This window comes from Pteropus vampyrus, unplaced genomic scaffold (assembly GCF_000151845.1).
Source record: "Pteropus vampyrus isolate Shadow unplaced genomic scaffold, Pvam_2.0 Scaffold71, whole genome shotgun sequence".
NCBI classification, from domain to species: Eukaryota; Metazoa; Chordata; class Mammalia; order Chiroptera; family Pteropodidae; genus Pteropus; species Pteropus vampyrus.
This window is the reverse complement of record NW_011888852.1, coordinates 3750591-3766823: the sequence shown is the minus strand read 5'-3', so window position 1 is coordinate 3766823 and position 16233 is coordinate 3750591. Positions and strand designations below refer to the sequence as shown.

The following is a 16233-nucleotide window of genomic DNA, read 5'->3' as shown; positions in this document are numbered from 1 at the left end:
TCCAGGTTTGGCGACACACAAGCAATTTGTAGGAGGTGGGGCTCTTTAAGAAAATGAACATAAAACTATGAACAAAGTTAGGAGCATGGCATGAGAAGAAGTCCCTGAGATTTGAGGGGCTTTGAAGTTTTAGCTTCATTAGCTTTATGGTAAATTTATCCTGACTCCACTTAATGTGCATATATTATAACTGTATGTATGTAATAATCAACCTACTGCCTATTGGTTTTTTCCTCTCATAACCAATGAATATTCCTTGGGAGTTGGGGCTATAAAGCCCTCCTAATATCACCTTACAAAGCTATTATGTATTGTTATGTGTATACCAACCTGAAATTTATTCACTATTCTCTAGATTATATAAATCATAAAGAAGAAATTCTCAGATACACTATCTGACACTTTATATAAGTGTCAAACCCACTTTCTTTAGGGAACAAGAATCCAACTTTCCTCTGGGCAGCTCTCACCCTAGTCTTCTTAGACAGGGCCTCGGGTGATCCTGACTCTACCTCGAGCTCCAATCATGGGAAATGACTGGCTTAGCTCATCTCTAATGAACATATTCCATCCCTCTGAAGCAGCACCAGTGATGCAGGCGGAGACATTGTCTGGGATTTCTGGGAAAGAGGTTTCTTCTGTCTTTCGTGAGAGCTACTTGGTAAGGTGCGCTCTTCCTTTGGGTAGTATGATGTGAGGTCTGGAACTGTTACAGCCATTCTGCCAATAAAGGGAGCGCTTGGGGTTACTGGAGGCCATTCCGACGGTTGGGACGGCAGAACGGAGTGATGGAAAGAGCAAGGTACTCGGTGGCATTGTCCGCGTCACTTGAGAAAATCTTGCTGAAAACTAAACCTTCCTCTGAATTTTTCAGTTATAAGAACCAATAAGAACCCATATCATTGCTTTATTATCAAGCTAATTTGAGCTGGGTTGTCTGAAGCTTTCATTCAAAAGTCTTAACTTATATAACATAGAATTTCATGAAGCCAGTGTTATGTAGGGGTATAAAGAAAGAAAAATAAAATTTCAATTTCTTTAGGACTGTTCATTTCATAGCATCTTAATTTTTTATTCTGTAAAGAATATAAACATTATTTGTTATTTACTGAAATAAATTCTAGAATTATTTACTGCTAGGAATTACTACTTGAATCCCAATCTTTGTTTAGGAAAAACTTCTCTTGTTGTTAGAGATCTTTTAGAATGTTCCCGGTTAATGATACCATTCAAATGCTCCAATTCTTCCTTGATCTTTTAAAAAGTAACAAACTCTCTATTAAAATTTTTCATTTGCAATATTAATTAAAAGTACAAGGATTTCAGGTGCTCCTTAGTGGTCATTTCTTCACTAAAAAATATTGCATCATTAGTAGTTTTTTTTTCTTCCAATTATATTACTATACTTCAAATGTCATTTTCCCATTAGGCATATAATATGATATATTTTCACACATTAAAATCCTGTTTATTAATGATTCTTATACAGGAAAGTCTTGGGTTTCTAGCCCATTTGTAAGAAGTTCCTATTAAGAAATTCAATGAAGCATGGAAACAATGCGAGAGTAATTTATTAAGATATCAAAGGGCTTTAATTTGCTAACATTTTCCTATCATGTTAATACGACAGAATATAAAGACCAAATTGCTAAAGCATGGAAAAGAGTAGAATTGGAAGAAAAAGCTATCTATCTTTTAAGAGCTCGTGGTTTCAAATGTTCACGAAATGAAGGACTCCATGTTTGCACCAAAGAACCGTTAGTATTCATGTTGCCTAACTTATTTAGGCTCGGTCTGTTTACCTCCTCTAACTATTAACACTATGTACAATTAGGAGGGCACATGTGAGTCACAAAGGAAATAGTTATGCCAAAAGGAATGTCAAACAGATAACGTTTAAAAACTTGAAGAATATTTATCTATTCTAGTTACATCAGAAATAGTGATTTCTTGATTTAATTGATCTCATCTTTTTTACATAGACAAAAAAAATCTATAATTACTAGCAAATATTTTACCACGTATCTTCTATAATCCATGTTAATCAAGGCCATATTTTCTTTGGTTAGGATAGTGTTTCAAGAACATTTGAGTCCAATAATTAGAGTAGCTGAATGGGCACTCTCTAATTAAACCTATTGTCACAAATGCTGGCTTCACTGACTTCTGGTAACTGTCCGAGTTTTGTTTCAGCTTTAGACTGAACTCTTTCCAAGAAGTCTGCAACTATGTCTGTTTTATTAACTCCTGTGCACGCTTCCACCTAGCTTAGGGCCTGACACATAGCGAATGTGTGATAAATGTTTGTTGACTGAATTACTGAAAGAACGAATAAATAAATGGAGGAAAGAAAGACACCTTGGTCTATAAGCTTCCTTTCACCACGATATCCCAGTTGATTTCAAAAATAAAGGCCACTCTTCGCTGTCATAAAAATACTCTAAAATAGCCATAGTGGTAGTCGGGTCATGAGGTTTTAATATTATGTATCATGCTATTTGAGAATGTACCTTTAAATTTTATATATATGTTTCATAGTATCTGTTACATAATGGCCATTCACTTAATGTTAAATAAAACATTATTCTGTTTAAGGAACGAGTTTAACAGTTTTCATCCTCACATTGATAAGTTAGTTTGGTTTTGTTTTACACTCAAAGGTTATACTTCAACCTTGGCAAGTCATGTCAAAAATACATACCCTTCAAACGTTCTAATTCTAATACAGAAGTAACAGTATATATTTATCATCATTATTTGAAAGACAATTCAAAGTATACGGCCTATGTCAATGATTTACTATATTATCTTATATTTACTATAGTATTAGCTAATGCTGATATGCCAGGCGCTATTCTAAGTTCTTTCACTTATCAACCTTGAAACCCTCACAACAACCCTAATATTATTGTCCTTTTTATACAAGGGAAGAAACTGAGGCACAGAGAAATCAAATACCCTTGCTTAAGGCCCCAAAGCCAGTAAAAGGCAGAATAAGGATTCGAATCGGCAGTCTGGCTCCAGAGTTCTGGTTCCTAGCCACTCTTTACTACCCCTCATGTACTTCTCTCTATGTAATATGGTATACTTATTATTTAATTTGTCGAGAATGGTTTTGTTATTTAGGTCATCTGTAACTAGATTTGCTCCTGGAGGACAGGCCCCATGAATTATAATGCTTCTATCTACCCCAGTCTGAATAATCACTTGCACATGGTAAATAGTTCAAGGCTTTTGTTCAATTACACTGGGAAAATTACTATATTTGCAGCCAAAGTGGAATTCAATTGCTGACTTTTTTTTTTTTTTTTAACCAGCTGTGTGACTCTGTAAGATACTGGGGAAACTGATCTCTTAGGTCCCTTTACTACCTATAATATCATAACTAAAATTAGCAATGAGCTAGCAACTAAGATTTGATAAGAGATTCACATAAAATAGAAGCATTAGACAGTGAAGGACAGATAATATGTGAAAATGAGTAGTCAGGCTAAGAAATATTCCATGTGGAATAATAATAGCTAATATTTACGAAGGGCCTCCACGTATCAAGTACCGTTACTTACTGTCTTTGCACACACACTATTTCATCTTTACAACTGTATGGGGTAGGACAGTATTATTACTGTCATATTACAAATGAGGAAACGGGCTATGAGAAAGTGGTTTCAGCTCACAGAACTAGTAAGTAGTGGGATACGGAACGTCAACTTGGGCAGATCTAGTTTTCAAAGGCTCTCGAGAAAAGAGGCGACAGAAGGTATGTTGAGTGAAAAACAATCTGGATTAATTTTAAATTGGTTGCCATGAGTGTCCTGGACTCACAGGGCTTATGCTCCCCTGGCCACAAGCTCCTCAACCCTACCCCAACCAAAATCAAATGCATGCACACATGCCTTTTAATCGACTGTGGGACGTTCAATCAGACAACCAAAATGGCAGAAAAGAGAGAAATTCAGAGTGAGTGGGTGGAGCCTTAATATGGCTAAAGTACATAATCTTTAGGGTCTGGCTCTGAGATTATTTTAGCCCATAAAGAAGCTTTTTGGGCTTAGTTCCTAGCTCTTCACTGTACTTCAAGGAGTTCAGTATCCACTTAAGTTTCCTCTGGACAAACGAGGTGAACTAACCAAAGACATGTTTTTCATTCTCATCTCCCATTATGCATTTTTTTCTTCCCAGTTTTGGAGACACACGTTCGCTCTCGTATCTTACCAGATCCTCGATAAATTGCTGTGCTCCATTCTTTGCACTATTAAGCTCCCTTACAATGTGGTGCGCGTGTGTGTTACAGTCAAGACAACATGCCTTATCACTTAATGAATGCATCACAGAAATGATTTGCTATTACATTTTGTACTAATTTCAGGTTTCTTTTCCGTGACCTTTAAAACCTAGGATATCTGAGCAACCTCTCCCTACATCTGCTCTTTCTCAAATATCCATTTCGTTTTCCCTATACTAGTGCTAGTCTGTCTTCTCGCAGCTTAGTTCCTATGCTAAGAACTGATGAAATTAAGACGCTAATTACAAAAGACAACCAGGTTTGCTGTCATTTAAACATTAACTGAATACATATGATCGGGTAGAAATGCTTTTAGAACACAGTCTTACGAAGAAAACTGACTTCTATATATTTAGCTCACCTTTGATAGATCCCTGAAGTTTCCTGGAAGAGTCAAGTCCAATTCTTCTGATTCATAGTTTGTTAAAACCCATGGAAAAACCGGGTATTGGTTCAGATCATTATACGTCCGTCCTAGAAAAGAAAAAGAGAAAATGATAACCCAGTGACTGCTTATGAAATTGTTCTTATTCTCATAATAATAGATAAGGCAACTATTGAATTTCAGAAGAAAAGTAACTCTTTTGTTTGTTGAATATGTAGTTATTTAATCAAAAGCACTCATAACGTGTTTCAAGCAAATTCACTCAATAATAATTAATAACTACGATCACTTTTTTATAATACAAGCTTGTGTTAAGATGCTAGCTCTTTATCATAATTGCTTTCTCTTTTCTTGTGGGCTACCCCACACTTCTCAGCTTCCCTTACAAGTAGCTGTGGCCACGGAAATTAGTTCTAATCTACAGAACATGATGTGACGTGCACCTCCAGGCCTGGCCCACTGCGGCTTGCTACATGGCTGCCTCCACTTTCCATTTCTCTTCTGCTGACTATGATGAAGATACTGCTGCCATGTTGGAAGCAGAGCCTTGTCTGCCAGGGACCCTGGAAGTGATCATGAAGGAGGTCACCTTGCTGACCTACATAGCTGTAGGTTATGTGATAGTCTTCTATCGTAATAAATGTATATCTAGAAGTTATATTGTCAGTATGAATAATACTATGTTAAGCTTATAACAAAAATCAATGGAGAGAATTTGCAAGTTAACAGAAGTACTCTGAAGCCAGTATGAATAAGTACAGAGGCAAATGTCATATACATATTTTTCACTCCTTTAAGTCCATGAATTTTTTGTTTTTATTTTTATTTTTTTGTATTATGCTGTTTCATTTCAGTGAAGAGCTGCTGGATTTTTTTTTTTTTTTGATAGAATAATTTAAGTATTTCAGGTAGGATGCTGAAGTATAGTGGGAATGTGGAAAGTTTACGAAAAGCACAGCACTGGGTCACCTTCATAAACTGGTACTGAAATAAAATATAATCCAATGAAATTAAGAGAATCACTATTAAAGAAACAGGGTCCAAAGAAAACTTTTGTTGAATAAGATTATATTTTGTAAAATTGCGTTATGATCTAATCATAAGTAACTTTCTAGATTTCCATTCAAATTCATACAAAGTAGCTATATTTCCCTGATATTTACACTAATACAGCATAACAGTAACACAGATGTGCATACATTGTCTTCTTCATCATCAAGGCGTGACATTAAATGATACCCACTCTCAGAGCAATTGGTGAATGTGACTGTGCAACAGGAAAAACAAGCCTCAATCTGAGGAAGAACTAAATCTGCTAATTATTACAAGCATCAAATCCAATTAATTAATTCATTTAGTAAACATTTGTTGGGTGACCATTTAGTATAACAACCTCTGCATTCGACAATAAAACTCCATACTGCTTTTAAATACAGACTGATATAGGTGTATATCGTATGTAGGTAACTGACAGAAAGCAGAGTTGCTTCCGTTTTGCATTTCCTGGAAGTTGTACTGAGAACTTCACATTAAACTGGAAGGCAATGCCTGCAGCTAGACAGCTCGGCCGATGGGTGTGCCTGCTCTATGTCTGTAAGTGTACTATGAAGAATAACACTACCGAGAATAAACAATAATGTGGAACCTTTACTAAAGTCTTCTGTACATGAAAACGTTCTGCTAAAGCACTGTCATTGTAAAATACACAGTGTGAGATTCTCAAATTTTAAAGTTAGAACTTAGGACAACTGATTACTCTCAGTACTTTTTCTATACAGGTATATACACAGTCTAGATTGGCTACGCAGAGCTATTTCTGGGATTCTAACTGGGCCCATGGCATATTCAGTGCTCTACCATTTTCTGGGTTACTATTCGACTTAAAAAATCTATAGATTTTAATGAAAAATAGGTCTCCCAGTAACTAAGTGTATTTTTATAGAATAATGGTGATATTTATAAAAGATATATTTATATTACTTATATAAATCAATCAATAGCTAAAAATTAGATACCGTAATTGCTTTTAAATTTTCTGATGAAGTTTTATAACTTATATACTGAGGGAAAAAACTATCAAAATAAAATAAGTAAAAAGCCAGTTTACATTAAATGTAACATATAAACACAAATAGCATAAAAAGAGACCATATTTAAAGACACTAGCCTTTTAATAGAAATGATTCTAATGCAGGAAAAGATATAAAGGTATTTTTGGAAAAAATACAAAGAAAAGAAAGCATCATCTTTAACATACAGTAAAAGCTGACAGATGCTAATAATCATGGAGTATGGCAATTGGTCTGTCCTATATTTTTTTGCAACTTACTTTTAATAATCTTTGGAAGATTCTTTAAAAATAACCGTTAAGGAAAATTTAATTTTTAAATTACTAAAGCTTATAGCTCCTTTTTAATTCTAATAAATATAATGAACTTTATAAATAAATATACTTACATAATCACATTCGAACTTTTTAAAATAAAAATTTCTACATAAAAGCCTTGCAACATGGGCATTCCGTATTTATTTTTGACTTGAATTAAAAATTTGATATGTTTAAAAACCACATGAACAAAAAAGGATGATTAAATGGTACTCTGGGATTTTGCATTCATAAGTTTTAGCCGTGTGTTAACATTATTACTTTAATTAATTTACTGAATGCTATGAAATGAAAAATAAATACTGTTTCCTATATTAAGCAAAGAAGTAAAATAATTCCAAAGTAATACCTGTTAGGTTCTGGCACTTCTAGGTATTTATTTATCAATTGTTCTGGTTTTAAATTTTTTTAGAAGAACTTAAATTTAGTAAATAACCTTGTGCTATTATTGGTAGAGTATTTCTGTATTTTCTTTTCCAGCGGTAATAAGTACAGATTTTTTTTTTTTTTACTAACTATGCTTATAAGGATTTATCTTAGATGATGGATATTAAATATTGCAAGCCTATGACACTAATCTACTCAAACAATAAAAGTGAAGCACAGTAAATGAGATCTCAGAAATACCGGATATATTTCTTCACTTAAAAAAAAAAAAAAACTTTTTAATTAAACCATCCAATTTAATGTTTTTATATGGCACTTTCGTTTTGAAGGTAAAGTGATCTAGAGACAGCTGACAAAGAAATTATAACTGCAATTCCTTGGTGAAAATGTTAATGACAGCAAAATATTGTTTAATTAGATGATTGCAGCATCTGGATTAACACTCTTTAAGAGCGATATTCCTGTGCTTGTCTGCTTCTTCACACTTTACAGACATTTTGTCATCTCTAGGTCATTAGGAAAGAATTTTTAATGATTTTTCTAGAAGCAAGCAGTTCAAGTTACATCTAATTAGATGACAATAATAAGCCCAACACATGCAGTAGCTAAATATATACATAATTAACCAGGGAGGGCTTGTACATCACAGAGTAAAAAAGTGGAAAATGCTAAACAGGAGAAAAAGGTTGGGGTTGGGGAAGTTGTGCTGAATTCATTAGCTGATCATATGAAAAACAACTCAAAAACCTTTTAAAAATTCTCAAACCTAACGGGATCATTTACATGAAGCTATGTTAGCAATCATTCTGTTGTGTTTTTTTTTTTTAAGCGAGAATGCCAGATTTTAACATCTTGTTCATAGTATCTAATAAGGTATAAAATGAGGCGTAGGTTGTACCTTTCAGAACATAATGAACAGAAATCAGGTCAGCTCTAGGAATTAGAGGTTGAAATCACATTTTTAGTCCAACTCTAGGCATCATTAAAATTCATCTACATAATTTTCCAAAACTTAATATTCTTTGAAAACGAAAAAAAACCCACATGGGTTACAAAATAGTGAAATAAGTTATACCACAGTCCTAAGTTAGACTTTCATACAGTTTTAAAAATTATGAAAAGTTAAAGGATATTTTAAAGAATATTTAATGAAAAGTAGGATCTGACCCTATGTATGTAGCAGGTTCCCGACAATGTGCCACGTACAGAAACAGAAAAAGAGGAAGAGAAAAAACCACCAAAATGTTAACTCTGATATTTATGGCTATGCTTATCAGTGATCTAATTTTTTAAATTATAATTTTCTATATTTCTAATTTTCTACAATGAGTACTTATTAAGTTAATAAACAGAACAAAATAAAGGCCATGAAAACACTCATGGGCTTTTAGGTGTCTTTTAAAAAACCATGTTTTCTGAATATTTGACAAACTTCTTTTATTATGTAAAGTATCTTTGCAAAATTTATATGCATATAGTAAAATATGCAATTATATACATATAGTAAAATGCAATTATGTTTATATACACGTCACATGAGAGTCTAAAAACCAGTAATGCATTAATACTCATACACTGTTGCCGTATGATTCACAGTCTTATTTTTAAAAGCATCTAGAAAAGAGAAAAGCAAAATCGGTCGAGTATGACAGACCTCGAAAAAATGAAGAGCAAGGAATGTATCATAAAATGTACTTTGCATTTCATGTTAAAATAATAGTTTAGAAAAAAGAGATAAATCTGGGGGTGTAAGACAGTAAATCGTCTTTTAATAAACATAAATTTATTAAATCACATTGACCTATATGTTTTAAAATGTGAAGCCAGAGAAGATTGTTTTCATCTTCTCAATCACATTCTAATTCTGTAACTCTTCTCTTTAATCCAGGGAATTGAAAGAATCTCTCACTCAGTAATTCTACTGAATAGATCACAAAAGCATGCAAACACAAAGCATAAATGTTAATTCAGTTCAATTCGATGGGTATCTACTGAGCAAAACTTTTTTTTCTTAGTGACCTCATAATCTCATTGGAAAGATGAGATACAGACATAAAATGCTATGGACACACTATCATAAGTGCCAAAATGTGTGACACAGACAATGCTATAGAAGATGTGAGCGCTACAGACAATACAGTCATTACTAGATATGTCTTTTAAAGAATGTGGATGTGGATGCAGTGGTTCTCAAAGTGCGGATCCTGGACAGTGGCAGCAGCATCACTAGAGCCTTGCTGGAAATGCAAATTCTGAATCAGGGTCTCTGGAGATGGGGCCCCGTGATCTGTGCTTCAGCAAGCCCTCCAGGTGATCGTGAGAACCGCCAGGACCCTGGATGCTGGGGTGGCGGCTACGTTGCTGGTATTGTGGCTGGTGGTGCTCAGGAGTAGCCACCATCACCACCCCAGGTGCACCTCCACCTACTGATTGCAGAGTGGAGGTAAGGAAGTCTGGCCCCCACCGCAAGGCAAGACAGCGCTGACCGTCACCCCAGCATCTGGCTCCCTGGGGGATCTGCTGAGACCTATGCTGCCTTGGGGTTTGATTTAGCCTTCTGCCCACTTCTACTTTCTTCACTCCCCTACAGATGTTGGTCCCAAAGGGACTCTCCGAGAAACTTCCTGCAAACACATCTACGTCTCACAGTCTGCTCTTCTGACCTGACACCTGGCCAAAAATAGTACCAGGTTCTATCTCAGAGACGGTAATTCCAGGTCTACTTCTAGTAGCTACAAAAGTCACGACTGTAAATGAACTTCGAAAGCTTCTTTTGATGAAATTGTTTAAAATCATTACTCGTTTGGGTTTTTAAAGCAGTTAATAGAGTAAAGCTGATGACGAGCAGGAAAACTGAATGGCGTCATGGCTACCTGCAGCTGGCCAGACAGCGACTGAGTGACGCTCGAGAGCCAAACAACCTGCCTTAGAATCCTGACTCCATCACTGACCAGCAGCCCGACTTGGGGAAGTTACTTAACTTCTCTGTACCTTATTACCTCACCTGTGAAACAGGGACAAGAACAGAATCTAAAACTTGGGTTACTGTTGGGACTGAATGAATAAACACATATAAAGCACTTAGAATGATGTTTAGAACACTGTAATTACTCAATAAATGTTAACAATAATTTACTATTTTTTTCTGAATGTTGACATTAATATTAAAGAAACGTTTCAAGAATAATAAAGCTAAACAAAGAAATAATAAGAATAATATTTTTTTCTGAATTTCGATATTAGGAATAATTAAAAAAATGTTTAAAAAAGAGTATGGTAAGATACAAACCAACTATTTCTTGGCTTTGATCTACTCAGTAAATTTGTCAATAAGAATACTAACATCCTGTCAAAAAATGATAAATTTTAAGTTTCAATTGATTGACATAAACATTTACTGAACAATAACCATATTGTTGAAACCATGCTATGTGACAACATGATAATTTAGTGGAACCTGTGCTAGTAAAAGTGATATTGGACGGTCTGACATCTTTATTCTGTCGTTTATTCCAGGACCCTTAAAGAACTCTGAAAAGTATCCCAACAGAAGAGATAACTGGATACACAGTATTCTCCACAAATTGGAAAAAAACAGGCAATTCTAATTACTTCCCTGACGGGCTTTAGTGAAGCTTCTCCATAAAACCATCACCCAAATCTTTAATGCAGCTGCTCAGGACAAGCCGGCACTCCTGCAAACTTCAGGATGATGGCGAGGGAAGTATCAGTGGGATTACACCCAGGGACAGCAGCTCAGGATGTTTATATTCATAAGTTTTTCCAACTGTCATTCTACTTCCATATACTTTCAGTTTGCCTGGATAATTATGTATGACGAAATCCTTTAAGAGTTAATTTAAAGCCCATCTTTTCTATGAGGCTTCCCTTGATTAGCCTGTCTATCTCCTCATCTCTGACTTCTCTTAACTTTTATTACAGGTGATGGCACTTAATTGCATGCTTTCTTGTACTAAATGTCTTTACATGCAAATATTGTTCCAATAGTTAGCTCTTAAAGGACTCGAGCAATGGTGCTCAAACTTTATACATCAGAACCACCTAGAAGCCTTGCTAAAATGAAAATGTTTGGGCCCCACTCCCAGAGTTTCTGATTCAGTAGGTTTGAGGAGTCTGAGAATTTACATCTCTCATAAGTCCTCAGGTGATACAGATACTGCAGGTCAGGGGACACTTTGCCAACCAATTTGCCTGGGCCTGTTACAGTGACCTCTACTTTTTGTATAATGACATTGTATATAGTGTCATTTATGTCTCTCTCTCTCTCTCTCTCTCTCTCTCTTTTGACATATCTGCTTCCATTACTCTAATCCAACTCTTCACTCCACATTTTCCTTTTTCTTGCAATGCTCCCTGCTTACTTTCTAGCGAATGCTTACTCGTATTTCAATTTCCAATTTAAATGTTGCCTATGAGAAGGTTTTTCTGATCTCTTGGTTATAAGTAATATGCCTTCCAAACCTGTGACTCCAAATGACTTTGTACATCCTCCCGTCATAATAAATAATTATCACCTTTTCCTGGAATTTCTGGTGTATATGTATGTTTTCCCGAGTATACTATGATCTCTTCAAAGGCAGAGACTACACTCTACTTCCTCTGTAGGATCAGTGCCAAATGGAGTGTGTGTTCAGCACGTACTTACTGAAAGGATGGACACACTGACTTCACATCTAGAGTCCTGTTATACTCTTCTAACAGTTCTCGCTAACTTTAAGCTATCTCATTTCCAATTCGTGTCATACACGGTTATCAGTTTAATTTTCCTAAAACTCCATATTGTGTTCCCCTCTACTCCAAAATGATCCTGACCCTTCAAAGTCTAAGATCAGGCTCTTACAATCTGGTTCTTACTTACAGCTCCAATATTATCTCCTATTGTTCTTTGCTTCAGCCAAGATACGATACTCAAGTCCACTGAACATATTACACATATCTGACTGGTAGAAATTTGTAAAACTTTTTGCTCTTTTTCCTCCCCAGACAAACACAGTTTTAGGATTCCCCACTCTGCTTAGCTCTTGCAGCATTCACTCTTAATAGCACTCATTCAGTATTTCGCATCAGGGGTCTTAAAAAGCTCTCTTATTTATGTATATTTCATTTACCCATCTAGTTGCAAGTGTTCTGAGTTCCTATCCCTATTTTATACTTCTTTCTATCTCACTGTCTACACAATAGACAGTCTTTAATGTTTAGATATAATCATTGTCAAGGAAATATCCAACATATTCTTTAAAAAAACCAAAATCCAGTGGCCTATACATTCTTTTATGTCATCAAATAGAAGAGACTCGATGATTCATGAGAGAGTAAGAAGACACTTAAATTCCCCTTATGATCCGCATGCTCTGGCCCAGAAACCCAAAGACTGTCTCAACCAGAAAAAAGTCGATAGTGCTCAGGTACAGCATTAGAAGTGATCACAATGTTATCTCTAGTCAGACTGCAATCCTTCTAGAGCTAGACAGAGAGAGAAACTGCCAGAAGGCAACAGGCATGAAGTGGGTGGTGGTGATAGGTGGTACTGTACCATATTGGGGAAAATACATCTGTCACAGGTAAAATGTAGTGGGAAGGGATGGACTCGAGAAGAGTCCTTTAGAACAATGAACTAGATAACAGTCCATCCAGAGGGACAGAGAGAATCCCATCTTAGAATCGCAGAACTGTTTAACACAAATGCCAGCTCGACTGGAAACTGAGCTGGGAGTGAGGTATATCGCCCTGTCTTCTAGTTTCACATCCAACATCTCCAAAGAGCTAGCACAGTCAAGGGAAAAAGCTCATGTGCCCATCTAAGACATACGGTAGACAAGGAATCTTGACAGTTCTCAAGAACAGATAACAAAGAACGTAATACGGGGAATATGGAAAAATACTGCAGAAGAATGTAAAGAGAACATTTTCCCGAAAATCAGGTAAAGATTCATGTCGCTGAAAATAATATACTATATTTACAACAAGAAAATTTTAATAGAGCGTTTGAAGTCCTTTTATGCAAAAATATATAAGCTCCAAAACATGACAGTTTAATAATAATATGGATTCTGGGTAGTAAGTTATATTGACAAAGATAAGCAATGAATAAGGAGTAAATTGAGTTAAAGTTCTTATCTTACATAGGAGGGATTAAAAATGTTGATTTATTTTTGAGTTCAAAAATAAAATACATTTTACGGCATTTTAAAAAAATTAAACATATCTCTAGGAGAATCGATAACAAGATACCTACATCCTAAGTCACTAAAAAAAGGGCAAATATTTACCTACATGACCAGAGAAAAAGAAAACAATATGAAAAGCAAGAAAACATTAAAAACAATAGTTTAAGATGCTATGAGACCAAACATATCAGTTATTACAACAGATATAAACATATTAAACATGGCTACTGAAGGTTAAAAGTCCAAGACAGTAAAACCTGAAATCGCACCTCTGCTCCACTACACAAAGTCAGCAGATGTGAGGTTCTACCTCTTTTTTCCTTGGCATTGAAGTGTGTCCTTTTTTACTACGTCTTGCTGTTTACCTAAATATGCCAATGAAACTAAATTGTTTACATTTCAGATATTTAAGTTTCTTCTGTCTATATATGTAAAAAACATGTGCTAATTAAATAGTATACACTTTCTTTTTGTCTTTGAAATAGTAAATAGGTTTAAGATAAATACGCTATGTGTAACGATATAGGAATAAATACAAAATACGTCATGAAGATCTCAGAAGATATATGTATATAATGGAGATGTGTACATAAAATATATAATATGATTTAATATGTCATAAAATAGTCCTTTGAGCGTACCTCTAGTATCCTATTAGCAAATACGTTACGATATGTATTAAATAATTAAAATGCAAAAACGTTTCAAACAACATTTTTATTCTTTTGTTGAAAAACATGAGTTTCAGTCTATATATTTAATACATATCTATCATTCATATTTAACATATACCTATAGCATCTATACTCACACATATATGATAGATTTACAGAGTATATTATATAGTAATCCTTTTAAGCTATGATTCAGAGAACACAGCTTTAAATTCATGGTTCTGAGTAGTCATTCATAACAGGAATAATAGTTAAGCATATGTATTTAAATAGTTATTTAAATTCATCTGAATGCAAAAATTTTTGTAGCATCTGATTTATAAAAGTAAACTCTGTAATTCAACACGAATAAGGGTTTTTGTAGTTTAACTTAGGAAAAAAGAAAGAGATACTTAAATCTCATAGACCATTGACAACCACTGATTTAGCAGAAAAACAGAAACACTATCTTCTTTTAATTTACAGGCATGGTACTGCTGAGGTTGATGGCAGCTACGCATCATTTAGAAATGTAATCTGATTTTATATTTTTATTTGAAAATTTTAAGAAAAAAAAATGCTGTAACCTAATCATGCCATAATCCAGGTGACATCTGTACTAGGCAGAATCCCGTTGTGATTCTCCTGTCTGGCTGCTATTGTGGAGAATGACAAAGTAGTGAAATTACATTTTCCTATTATTATTTCCAGACACTCTCTGGCAATGGTTTGTTGACTCTAATAAACCTTCAGACAAAGCTGTCAGCAAAGAAAAGGGCAGAAGGAGAGCAAGAAAAAGCCTCTTCAACAATAAAAGCATCTAGAGCCTTGGTACGAGCTTGTACATTTTCTAATAACATTTAATGTGAGTGCTTCGATATTTAGTCCAATGCTGTATTTGAATTCCAAAGAGGAAAATGTATTCCATCAAGTCACATTACCCAAGATTTTGGTGAAAACAAACCTATGAGATTAAAGAACGAGATGTCTTACCTGCTATAGTATTAAGAAACATCAGATATTCGAAGTTTGAAATTTCCCTTCTTTGCCAGCGCTGAGTCATGTTGGAAGATTTATAAAGCTGACGAGGAGTGGCCAGTGATATCCTCCTAGCAATTAAGAAACCACAACAGAAGAGTCTCTTTTCACTCATGACTTCTAAAAATTCAGTATTAACTATATACCTGGATTTGAAACCATTCAGTTTAAAATAATCAATGGTCTATCCTTCTTAGATAAATTATAAAATATATTTTAATTGTAGATATTAGCAATATCGAAAATTCTGTTATACAGAAGACATTTATTTACTCAGGATACGCCAATATGAAAAACACCTATTTGAATAATATGGCTGCAGATGGGCATTTTAAAAGTTAATAAAAACAAAAAAAGGTGAAACCATATTCAAAATAAGTCCAAGTAGCTTTTAAACAATACAGCAAATCTACCCCATGCTAAGAAGCTAGGTAGGTAGGTAGTCAGGAACAAGCTTATAAACATTTGACTTAAACCTCATATAACAACAGCCTCACTAAACATTTTCCACCTGCCTCCACACTCAGTGTGCACACGTGCACAGCCTCTACCCATATAATACACGTCCTTCTTGTGATGTACAAAACACACAGTTGGGAACTTTGAACATGTATGAATTCAGAAGAAGAGATATAGAAATGGCTTAAGGGAGTAATCAGGATAATTTGAATAAATTATGAATCTTTGGAGGTTCAATGTGTTTATCCAAAAAATAACGAAAGTCAGCTGTATTTGTAAAAGTACGATAAGGCTAATGAGTTTCTAAAATGGTCACCACTTAAGACAGAGGTTCCCAAATTCTTCAGTTCATGCTACTCTCAGTGTCTCAGGAATTCTGTCATGTCACTCTCTTGGGCTGGGAGTGACATGACAGAATTCTGTTTACTAAGTAGTTATGTCTAAATAGCTTA

The 16233-nt window shown here is 34.8% G+C and overlaps 1 protein-coding gene across 1 annotated transcript in view; it reads right to left on the bottom strand.

Annotated features, from left to right (window-relative positions):
- The window catches only part of NBEA (neurobeachin), a 600762-nt gene that overhangs the window by 86584 nt on the left and 497945 nt on the right, over nt 1-16233 (bottom strand). The window contains exons 43-44 of the mRNA XM_023531608.1: nt 15278-15393; nt 4647-4759 (exon numbers count right to left, since the gene is read on the bottom strand). Of these exons, the coding sequence (XP_023387376.1) occupies nt 4647-4759; nt 15278-15393 (229 nt within the window). The remainder of the gene's footprint in view (nt 1-4646; nt 4760-15277; nt 15394-16233) is intronic.